The following is a 12,792-nucleotide window of genomic DNA, read 5'->3' on the forward strand; positions in this document are numbered from 1 at the left end:
CACACAAGTAGCTTAGGAACTACACCCTAAGAAAAACTGACCTGGCTTCAACTTTAGGGCAAAAGTAGTTCAACATGAGAGTCAAAGGACACATGGCTGTGCACCTGGCTAGGGCTTAGAGGGAAAGGAAGAGATATCAGGAAGACAAGGCCAGAGGCAGTCAGTGGCAGACCCCGAATACACAGTGCAACTCTGCTGTTCAATCAAAATATATGGAACCAACAGAGATCCACTTAATCTTTGTCCTCAGAGTAGTCCTGTGTAAACCCAGAAGGCTTGCAGCTCATTTGTAGCAAATGAGAAGCAATAATATTGGGCAACCATATTTGCAGTGAATCTAACAGTAAACAATCAAATGATTTGGCCTTGTAGAACTTGGCATCAGGGGATACCTCAGAAGTGTACATATGAGCATCATTTTCCTAGCAGGGAAAAGGACAGAGGTAAAAGGGAGATATACCAAGGTCAAATTGCAGCCAAAAATAGCAACGGGTCCTCATTCCCCAGCTTCAGAACTTCAAGTCAGTTCAGGGCTACCAGGATGCTAAAAGATCCCTCAATATCCACAGACAATTGGTTCTAGGACCTCCCTGCAGATAATAAAATCCTCATATGCTCAAGTCCCTTATACAAAAATGACATTGAATTTACATTTACATTATTCAAGGAACAATGGCACGGGGGGTGGGGGGGACAAAAACTAGGGCTGGTGGTGTAGCTCAGTGGTAAAGCACTGGTCTACCCTGTGCAAGAACCTGAGTTCGCTATTCAACACCCCAAGTGTGGGGGCGCCTAATAAACATACAAAAATTTTTTCAAAAAAATTTTCAGTTCATGGAACGCTTGGACACAGGCCAACTATATATGAGTGTGTAGATAGGTATCAAAACTACTTCCTTATGATTTTACGTACTCCAAGTCTCATATTGAATTAAGATCATTTATCTCCCCCATGAGAGGCTTCACATCCCTGAACTGGCCAGACCAGCACATTATAATTAGGGAGAAAAGACAGAGTCAAGAGAGAAAAAGGAATATAGAACTAACTAACTTTCTCAGTCCTCATATTAATCCTGACCACCAAAGACAGTAATAATAAAGATCAATCACAGGAGAGAGGGGTAAAGTAAAGGCAATCAAAGAGGCAGGAAGAAACCAAAAAATGTTATCTGGAGCTGCAATTATTGAAGGCCTACTTCCTCCCACAGCACCAAGGAAGTAAACCTGGCAGTCTCTCAATAAATGGAGTTTTGAACCTCCCACCACTAATGACAAACACCAACAATGAACCTTGACATCACAAACAAGCCAGAATGAGGAAGCCCCACCACCATGCTCACTCGTTAAAAGGCAAGACATCACCACCATGATGAGGTGTCATCTTCAAATCAGTATCTTTGAGATACAGATTTAGAGACTTTACCAATTAAGATATCAATTGATATAAGATTCCAGGAGCAGAAGAATATTGGTTTTAAGTTAGATAAATGTAGTTTTTGAGAACATGATTACATTTAATAAGCAGACTAAATGATGTTCAAGAAAACTAGAAAGAACAATATAGTTTTGTCCATGTTTTACGTAGTGAATTCAAGTTCAAGATGTCACTCTTTCTAGCTGAACCCACAGCAAGACCGCTAAAGGGCAACAGTCAATTTCAACAATGCTAAGCATTCATTCATTTTCAGACTCGCTCAGCACCCAAAAACACAGCACAAGAGATTTAAGAGCAGCACAAAACAAGAGGGACATAGGAGAGCAATAAGCTCCTTTGTAAAGTCTACAGTAACAAGAAACAGTGACCAAGTTGTGTTGGCCAGGAGTGACCCTCATTCAAATTCATGTTTACAAACTCCCTCTATACTCCAGGAGGGAAGGCAGAAGGTAGAAATGGAAGGAACTACAGAGCATCATGGAGAAGGTGATTCAAATAAATCTAAATGAAACAAAAGTAGCAAGAGCACATATCTATACTCTTACACTTTCAGAAATATTTGCAAATGAAAACACAAAACAAACAAAACTTTTGAGAATAATGAAGTGGGGAAAAGGGGGCAGATTAGGGCCAGAAGGAGAGCATGGTCCCTCCTGAACCCATGAGTACCTTCCTAGACAAAAAGAGACACTTGAGCATGATCAGCTTCAGCACTCAGAATTCCTTTCTTACTGGGTGACATGGGTGGGAGATGAAAGGGTGTAGATTTAGTGCTCTGAATTTTCAGACAGTTTCCATCAACAATATGGGTTCCCATGGGACTAATATAAATCTTTTAGGATTGAGACATTATCTCTCCAACAGCCAATGATGTCCTCTACCTGCAATACCTGGTGGATTTCAAGTCATAATAATGGGCCCAAACACTGTTACAAACGAAAGCAGCCTCATGGCTTCTCAACCAAGAAGCCTTCATCTCCCTACACTCTGCTATTACTGAGTCCTGAAGAACTTTGTATACCTATTTTGTAGGCAAATGGGAGTGTCCAGGCTAAAGGAACCAATCACTCTTCTAAGAGAAGAAGACTAGGAGCAGTAAGAGAAAGAAGAGTGAGGCCATGAAGTTTAAAAAGCAAGGAGGTGAGCATCCTGAGCAGACTGCTAAGGCAAGCCAGAGCAGGGCTCAACCTGGCTCACGTGGCAGGGAGGAACTCTAGATGTTTTCCTGAGGAAAATGCTGAGCTGGTGGTTTAAAACACACTGAAAGGAGTACAAAGCACTGGGATAACTTCTTTTCTCTTTACAAGGAATAAAAATGAATAAAATAAGCTGCTTTGAGTGATGTCAAGTCTCCCTCTTCTTAAAGTACAAACTGGCCTAATAATTTTGGATGTCCCAAAGGCCAAAGCAGCAAATGGCACTGTCTGCCAAATCTGCCATGCAGAACACAGTGCACTCCCTCACAGCAGCTGCAGTAAAAGGTGAAGAGGGTCCAAAAAACACAGAGTGGGCTCCACATCCACAGGGGCTGGGCCTCAAGCCAGAGCCTGAGGGAGCAGAGGCAGAAAAGGGAGCCCTGAGCACGTGGCACATCAGCAGCCCTCTGCACAGCTCCACCTACAGCTCCTGCAAGCCAGTCATTCTAAAACAAGCCCCTCCAGCTGGAGAAGCAGATGCTAAAGGGAGCTCCATATGAATCAGAATGTGACTATCTCCTAATTGCAGTCCACCTTACAAAAAGAGAGTCCAGCCTTCCTGGGAATGTGAGAAAAATGTCCTGGGAATGGCCCAATGGTAGAATCAGACCAGCAAGTGACCCTGCCCATCCTGCACCCCTAATTATGAACAAGGAGTTAAGCTGGCCAATGAGAATGGAATGAGACATTATATAATGCATACTCGAGGATCAACTATGTGCTAGGCAGCTAGCTAGTAATAGATCTGAAGAAATGAGAAATCTACTTGACCTAGAAAATGGAACTAAGTAGAGAAGAGGGGGAAAGGCAGAATGGAGGGGGGAAGAAAAAGGAAAGAGTATTTAAAGGCAGAAACTAGAAACTATAGGCATCCAGTATGGGTGTATCCAGAATCGTCAGTACAGCAGAAGCAACCAAATTCTGGAGACCAAGGTCTGAACACAAAGATGCAACAAATTCCCCAACATAAAGGGCATATTCTTTAGTCTCACTCAGGGCCAATACAATGAAACAAGGATGAAGGGAATTACAAAACTGCATTCAAAGAAATGAAAAGGTAGGGAATACAAAGTCTCCAGAATGTCTTTAAGCCACACTACACAGAGATCCTACTATGAAACAGCATCATACCCAGTGGCCATCAGTAAGATACTAAACCAGGCCAAGGTATCTGCAGTCCAAATAAGGCAGGTATACAGTAGAGGGTAGATTAAGGACTGTAAGAATGTGAACAACCCATAAATTGTCCATAGATTTTCAAAGGAAAGCTGAAATGAAAAGTGACATCAAAAATATGCCTAAGCAATAGGCCTGTCATCTGCTAGGAAAAAGCAAGCATCTGTGTCCTTAGGCTTCCCCTCTAGTCTCAGTTCTGAAAAGCCTTTGCTGAAACAATGGCATGAACCGATGATGTCTCATCCATAATCCACCATCCCATCTAAAGTTCACCTGCTGACCACAACACACACTGGTCAAGATCAGACAGAGTCCCTAAATCTATAAACACTTTACTAATAAAAATAAGTTCCCTGAGCCATAAGGGCCTATAATACATAAGGAACTTCATATGTGGTTTTTGAACTGAACAAAATTCTCCCAGTCCAAAGCTAATTAGCCCACCAAGGAATGAAACCTACAGCCCCGGCCTGCAAAAAATGCAAAGCACTGGCTGACTGCACTAAACTTGCCTTGAATATAAATGTTATGCAAAAAAAAAAAAAAAAGTAATTTATCTAAACACAGTGTAGGTAGCTCTGCAATCAGTATCTCATAAATAAAGAGAGAAAGATGAAGGGAAAGCTCTCTAATTGATTTTAAAATTAGTTCCAGCAAAGAAATAATCTGACGACCAACAAGGTCGACCACAGTGGGGGAAAAAACATATAGCCCTGAGTAAAAAACTGCACATAAAGACTTCAATGAATCAAAATACATGAACTACTATGAAAGGAAGATATTCAGAAAAGTCTGAATAATAGTAAAGGTGCTAAACAAAGCCAACTGGAGACCAATCTTCAAAAGCACTTAAAACCCTGAAATTAACCCCTCTGGTGAACTGAACCCAATCTGCACTGTGCTAATGGTAGACACATTATGAAGAACACCACCACACGGAGAGGCAGGGTTATTCAACGCAATGGCAGCAACTAGACAAACTAAGACTGGGAAAGAGGAAATGCTACAGTGTGTGACCCAGCCAGCAAAACTAGCAGTCCAATTAGGAAACAGGAAAAAGACAGGAGTGCAAAACCTCTCTCCTTGGACTGTTTGACACCAGGACACTGGCTTCAGCTGAAATGTGCTCTAAAGCAGTCAAGATGAACTGTGGATTTGGAGGTGGCAAAATGATGCCCACTCAAAAGCAATGTATGGAACTACTTCTGATGCCTCAGCAGATAGCTCGACCTTAACACCTGAGAAATGCCCTCTGCAAGATTCTGAAAGGGGCTACAACGATGATAAAACCATACCATTCTTGGCCTCAGTGGACTAGAGACTTCACAATGGCAAGTAGGTGTGTACATAAATAAACAGTATAGGTTGTGATGGAGAAGGGAAAGACTGTGTGTATGGAAGTCTCAGGCCTCAAGGGGCTGTCAAGAAAGACGGTTGCCCTACCACAGCAAGGATGTTAGATGGTCACAGGACAGTGAATATAATAGTGCCGTCAATTCCAGAAACAATAGAGAATTACTGCAGCTCAGAGGACTGAGAAGAAGCAAGAAATATGAACATCCAGCACAAGGAAGATTTAGATAAATTGAAAAATGTAGAACTGTGTGATAGGGATGATTAAAGGAACAGAAGAGAGAGATGGATTGAAAGAGGTAAATGTACAAGGTTCGGAGAAGGATTAGCCTCCAAGACCCACTAGGAGATTGTTAGATCCCACAAAAATTATTTGAAAGAGAGAGGCAAGATCATGGAAAGGAAATATAATTTGTAATGGGAAGAAGAAAGCAAATCAAAGGGCAACAAGATAGGCACATGCTGTCTTCTCCAGTTTAAAATTCACTTAGAAAGATCAGTAGAATATACATTTTAGGAAACTGCTATCTACCCAGAAACCCAAAGTGTTGACCTCATCACAAGGAGTCAGGCTTGCCCCCAGTGACCTCTCCAGCTGAGGAGCAGGTCACAGTGATGTTTTAAATGATGGCACCTAGATATTAATCTTAGGAAACAGGACAAACACATTCTAGAATCTTAAATAGGTGAGCAAAGACCCACCCATAGTCTCCTAATAGTAATATTTTTTTTCTGTCTTCTAACAAAGGAGGTTTCAAGTGTTCTTCTCAAAAATACCCAGATCAAACAAATCTGAAACTGGTACAGAATGCCGCTGCCAGCCCTGACATATTCTATGTCTTTTGATCACATTGCTGCAGTCCCCAAATCTCTCCATTGGAAACCGGTGAAATGCTATATCCATTTCAAAGAGCCTTTGCTTTTCTCCAAGGTCCTTAATGCCAAGCTGGAGTCCCTCTCTAATTTGCTATTTGCCTTATGCTCCAGTCACAAGCATGAGATCACAGTCAGTGGGTTTATTGGTTTGCCCCTACTTCACTTAGGAACTCCAACCCCATAGCTTTTGGTTGGTATGTATTCAGTGGCAGCATCGTCCGCCTGAGGGTCCAGAGGGACCAGTCATCTTGCTTTCAGAAATCTAAACTAGAGGGAATAGGTTGAGAACTGCTTTTAAACGTGCCTAAATGGCGAAGCACCCTGGGGCCTGTACAAGGAATGGAGTTATCAGAACCTGAACAGGTCCTGCCTCTGACAAAAAGCCCTAAAGAATCCCAGGACACTACTAATAATGCACATACCTACCAAATGCCTGCTCAGAAGACCCAGGCTTAGGAGACAACTCCCAAAAATGAATGACTTAGGGAGATTAGGCAGATTGCAGCTTTAATAAATTGAATCCTTTAGTGCCCAGGTCTGAATATTTAGAGGCCCTGGAGTGAAAGAACCTTTGTGAGTTGAGTGAGTTCACAGGGAGAAGGCAAAGGCAGGGTGAATGGAACTGAATAGGCATTGATAGCACCAGACTACCAGCCAAGGAAAGACCTCACCCTGAGTTTCTACATCTCCCAGAGCACCAAACTCAACTCCTGGGGGGAGGTGGGCACACAGAAACAGACACAGAGCCAGAGAGAAAAGGAGAGAGGAGTAAGAAGGGGAGAAAGGAGTTTGAGAAAGGGCCCTACAGATGAAAGCAAACTTTCTATAACACACACCTGGGGGTTGGGTAATGATGTACCTGTTTTCAAGGTAAATTTCAGCTCCAGTATCTCTTTGCCAACTACAATAGCACTGCCAGAGCAGACTTCATGGGGGAGTAAGTCAGCCCCTTCATCGGATGCCTGGGGGCTGTTTCCTTTGTCATTAACACTCTAAGTGTGACACAAAGCCCCCAGCAGCCCTGGGCAATAGAGCACTAGGTTTTCCAGTTTCAGATCAAAGCCAAGCGCTCCCTAGGAAGTCCGGAGATTGCACAATATGCTACCTCCTTCAAGGCAGCAGCTCAGAAAACCCATAGCCTTTCTCCAAGACTTAGCACTTATTTCTTTATGGCAAACAACTGGATAAAACAAGCCCAACCTTTAGAGAAACCCTGATGCATGCCTGGGTTCATGAGAGCACCACACATGACTGTTCTACACTGGCTTTCGGCCTGAAGGAGTGAACATCCAGGAGCCCGCAATGGATTCACCCTGAATAATCCAAAAACAATCAACACCACCAGACACAACACACTGGAATCCTTCTGAGGGAAATTCTACACACTCCTGCTTGGACCCCTCCCATCATATTTTCCATCAACACCCAGGGTCAGAAGCTACCTGCAAATCTTAGGAAAGCAGCTGCCCTGATGAGAACTGCTACTTTGATCACTGTTTTGTCCAAGCACTTCCTCTGGCTCCAATTAGAAAAAAAAACCAAAAGGGGGAGTGCAAGTATGCAGTTGGCCTTGGACGAAACCTTGTCTTCCTGTATAATTTAAGAAAACTGAACCTGTCTTAGTGGGCCAAAGAGAAAAATCCCATTTGCCCTTTTATCCCCCAAATTTACAGAAGTCTCACAGATCTGTATTAGTTGATGACAGGCTACTAGAATGTCTAGGGCATAATGAAGAGAAAATAAAAGAAACTCCTCACTGCCTTCTTGAAGGGCAAGCCCCATTAGGTCCTCATCTGGGAGCTCACAGGGAGGCCTTCCCCACAGCGGGAATCAATGCATGCCATCTGCCTGCCCTTGGGGGTGCTCATGCCAAAGATCCCCTCTTTTACCCATTCTTTAACCTGCTCCCTCTCCCACTTAGCTCTTTGGTTTAGAAAATGCTCCTGTACCATAAAAGTTATCAGGGTTATCTTTTTCTCCATTTCAAAGCCACTGACCCCTAGAAAACACCCAGTAATTAGAGAGTAATCTCCTGAGTGTTTGTTTCACAAGCTATAACCATCCATCACGTACCTTTACCTCCAAACAATCCTCAAGCACCTGTGCTACTGCATCGGTTCCAATTCCCAAAACACACCCTCCAATGTTTTCCTTGAAGCTTCTACCCACCCTACTCTAAATAGGGCAAGCACATTTTCTCATGTGTGCTGTGTCTTACATGAGGGCACCAGGCCAAAGGGACACAGGACAGGAACTGACATTCAATCTCTGTTCTGTCTGCCTGATGTGAGGCTCCCTGGAGGAGGGGACACCCTTCTCTAATTTGCACAAAAGGTGCCATATAGGCTAACATAGGTCTTGACCCCAACATCTTTGCCTTGAATACTTGATTGGACCCACTTGTAGTCATGAGAACAGATGGGAAGTAGTAAGGGAAACCAGAAACCCACAACTCCAAGGGGATGCCTACTACCAATTCTTTCCACACATATGGTTATAGCCACAATGGGACCTCGGGTGATCTTTCTTCCTATACCCACGATATAAATCTCTGTTAACTCTAGGTTAAGCATAGAGGAAGATCTTTATTTATTTATTTTTTTACATTTTTAGTTGTAGATGGGCACAGTAACTTTCTGTACTTATTTTTTATATGGTGCTAAGGATTGAACCCAGTGCCTCACACTTGCAAGGCAAGAGCTCTACCACTGAGCCACAACCCCAGCCCCTAGAAGAGAATCTTATAAGAGCTCTAGAGAATTCTTTAAGCAGAAGGGCAAGTACTTTGGATCCCCAAGTGTGAAGAGGGAGCGCTGGAACAACAGTCACAGTTGTCAAGAATCACACCATTCTCCCCCAGGATGGTGGTCAGTGGAGGCTAGCAAAAGAAAAACCAGAACTCTTTACTGCAGAACAATCTTGATCTGGTATGACCTCGTACAAATGCAAATTACTTTCATATCTCATGAATTCAAACCACCAACACAGGAGTTCTTAAATCCAAACATGCCATTCCCTGGATTAAAACTCTTCAAAATCTAAAAGGCCTGGCATACAAAGACTTCAATATATGGCCCCTGACTGATTGCCAAGTCCATTTCTTACCACTACCTAATAATAAACTATTTTCTATTCCAGTCATACAAAATTACTTGCAGTTCATTTTATGGGCCACATTCTTTCTCCCTTCCTGAGTATCCTGAGATGTTCACAGGACATATATGATCTGGCCCTGCCTATAATTTCATGTCACAAGGTGACATACCACTCGCACACCACCATCCACATGGCCATCTGTCTCTAAGTCCCAAAACTCACCTAATTTTTTTCATTGCTGCTTGCTAGGTCAGGAACTGTCTGTCTCTCATCTAGCTAGTTCTAAACACCCTTCAGGACTTAAATGTCACTTTCTTAAAGAAACCTTCACAGATTATGCACTCTCTCTGAATTGGAACTTTTTCCCCACAGTACTTGACATAAATGAAATGACTTGTTGATACCCCTGCTGGACTTTGAATTTCTAGAACTGAGCCACATATCCACTATTCCACACAGTAGCCACTATCCTCAGGTGCCTCTTGAGTCCTTGAAATATGCTAGAAGGAATTGAGATATGGTAAAAGTGTAAAATACACAACAGATTTCAAAGACTTAGTTAAAAAAGAAAAGGGAAACTATCTCAATGTTTTAATATTCATTAAATGTTGAAATGATAATATTTTGGATATGTTAAGTCAAATAAAATATATGAAAGTTAATGTTAATAAAGTTTTTAAACGAAGCTACTTAAAATTTTAAGTAACAAAAAGAGCTGGCCTGTGTGGCTCACTTCATGGATCTACCAGACAGTGCTAGCCTGAAGTGCTGCCCCTCCCACTTGCTAACTTGAGCACTTTAATGTACAGTAGTGACTCTGGGAAACCTTCCCAGACCACCTACCACATCTGGGTTCTCCAGGGTGCCCTCCACCTATCATACTCAAGGTGTATTATATTACCTTCTTTCTGATGGGACCCCTCAGTACACTCTTCCCAAGAAATTTAATGAACAAGTAATGGAAATCACTCCTTATTTCCCTCAAAAGTCATACGTTGTAGACTATTATAAGGAAGCCTTTACTTCAAACTTTTTAAAAATGAAGTAAGCTCTCAGGAAAGAACACCAAAACAAAAGAAAAAAGAAGTAACCCACCTCAGTTGGGAACAAAAATTGTCAGGATCCTGCCCAAATTAGGACATACAGTCCAACAACTTCTCATCAACCTTGAGGTTAAGGGAAATGCATCTTTCAACCACTGAGAAGCTTCAACAAAATCCTGGAAAAACTTAAAATTCTCAGCAGATTAGGTTTTTCTTGAAAAAAAAAAAAATCTGCTATCATCCTACCTAAGCTACAAAGATGACCCCCCTCCCTCCTAAGACCGCTTAAAATTCAGCTACATACTCTACATTAACATAATGCTTTGGCTGATGATGCAGGCACAAAAATTAACGTTCAAGAATTTCAAAGTTGTGGTTGCTGTGGGAACCTGAATTCCAACTGTAGGGCACAGATGCAGAATTGTGGACTACTCCCAATACTGATAAAATTGGAGATGTATATTTACTCTGTGCAATGAGGCACAGCTACAGTTACTGAAAGAACCTCATTTTGGCATTTCTAGGCTTTCATGCATTTAAATTCTCAACCTTACCACAATACTGTTTGCTGCATTAAATTGTCTCCTCTATGGAGAAAAAAGAAAGAATGAACTGATTGGCTAGACATTCAAATCACCCATCCTGGATGTGTTTTTTATGCATGATCTGATTCAAAAGACAATCATGATATTTTTATTTTACTCTTATGGGCTGCCTATAAACTCTCACACAAATGAAAACAGGGTATGAATTTCAACTTGTGAATGCACCATGACGTGTATGTGCAAAACATTGGAAAAGCAAATTTTACATCTTTAAACTACAAAAGGGATAAAAATGAAAAAGTAGAAAGTCCATAGCACTGACTTCAACCACAATATTTAATTTCTGAAAACTGTCCAAATACTTGACTCTAGTGGCTCTCACCAAGGACCTAATCCTATAACTAGTGAAGAAAGACACTGTAGTTACCAGAAGTCAGTAACGACTTCTGTAAAAAAGACATACTAAACCTAAGAAAATTGTCAACCTCAATCCCTATCCCCAATTTCTCACAACTGAGAAAGAAAGAAAATAACTACAAAATTTAAAAAATTAAAAAAAAAAAAAACTGACAAGCTGCATGCTGATTACCAATTCCTAAGAGTTTTCATCCAAAGGGTAATGTCTCAAAACTAACATACCCAAGTCATACATGTTAGATAGGCAAGCACATCTTCAGCCAAAAGACTCACCCAACAAGTAGCACAAAATAGTGTTAACTAATTATAGTTACTACTTGCAAAAGATTTAGCAGGTGACCCCAGAGAATATATACACAAAGATCCATTTCTTTCTAGAGCAAAACTGTAAGGAATTATCAAACTAAAATGACCAGCAGAAATAAGCTCTACTACCACATAGATAAGAGTTTCTCCTTTCCGTCTTCACAGAGAAATCAAATCTTGTTAATAAATAAAACTCACTTGCCATCTCACATATCCCATCCTATCTGCTCTCAAGCCCCCTCAGGAGAAGTGCCAATAGTGTCCATCCCAAATGGAGCAGAGCAGTGAGTGTGGTTCAGAAGATGAGGGGCCTGCCCAACGGAAGCCTGGCTATGAATCTCAGGAAATACTACTTTGGCGATTTAAAAATACTTGTCCTTTTGCATTCTCACATATATGTACCATTTAACTGATTCTCTAGCTTTGGTTTTGATTCTCCCTTTGGTTTTGGCACAGAGGCGTGGCTGCTTGCATGTTCTCACCTGTGTGTTCTCCCCCTCCAGCCTCGGTGGTCGGATGCTAGACAGGTGAATGGTCTTATAGTCTCCAGAGTTCAGCTTCACAACAATGGCATCAGCATTCAGAACCTGCATCACCTGTACACAAGAAGGCAAAAATGCTCAAACTGGTTTCAAACGTCTCCACCACACATCAAGAAGCATGGCCCATCACAGTCACAGGCAGAAAGTGAGATCAACTGCCATTTGGAGTAGATCTAATATCATCCTTCATCGTTAACCAAGTCAGCGAAAACTGCTATAATTATCAGTTCCCAGAGACCTTACAATGATTTTCCAACAAGACAGAATCTATATCATTCCTAAAGATAGTCAATCCTTTTTATCTTTTTGCCCTAACCAAGATGTGGTTATCTATAAAGCTTAAGAACTGGAAATTCAGTCTCTACATGTTATTGAAGATTTTCCTTGAAACAGGTTTTAAACTAAAATCAAAATCCTTATCTAAATATGAATCTAGGGGAAGAGGCAAGGGTTGGATTAGAAAAAGATACCAGCACTAGATGAGAAAAAAAAACAAAATTAGAATGGCCCGACAGAGGCAAAAAATCAAAGGCAAATAAAGGACAAAAAGAATTGTCATTTCGGCATGGGAAAGGAGTTGGTTAGCTGTTAATCTCATGGGCAGAAACATTAAATTACTAAGATGGTTCCTCAATTACTTAAGCCACCTTGATTTCATAGCACTACTATGGACTTCTCTGTTGTGGAAACCAAAATCATTAACGTTGCACTACACTCTTAGCGGAAAAGATTAACTTTGAGTATGAAGTACAAGGATATATTTGAAGGGCCAAAGCACAAATATTCCTCTGTCAAGGTTATTAGAAC

General features: G+C 41.5%; 1 protein-coding gene across 1 annotated transcript in view; it reads right to left on the reverse strand.

Moving 5' to 3' along the window:
* Nucleotides 1–12,792, reverse strand: part of SND1 (staphylococcal nuclease and tudor domain containing 1) — a 421,454-nt gene that overhangs the window by 342,900 nt on the left and 65,762 nt on the right. The window contains exon 10 of the mRNA XM_079151650.1: nt 11,926–12,039. Within this exon, the coding sequence (XP_079007776.1) occupies nt 11,926–12,039 (114 nt within the window). The remainder of the gene's footprint in view (nt 1–11,925; nt 12,040–12,792) is intronic.

Source organism: Sciurus vulgaris, assembly GCF_902686455.1.
Source record: "Sciurus vulgaris genome assembly, chromosome: 8".
Classification (NCBI taxonomy): Eukaryota; Metazoa; Chordata; class Mammalia; order Rodentia; family Sciuridae; genus Sciurus; species Sciurus vulgaris.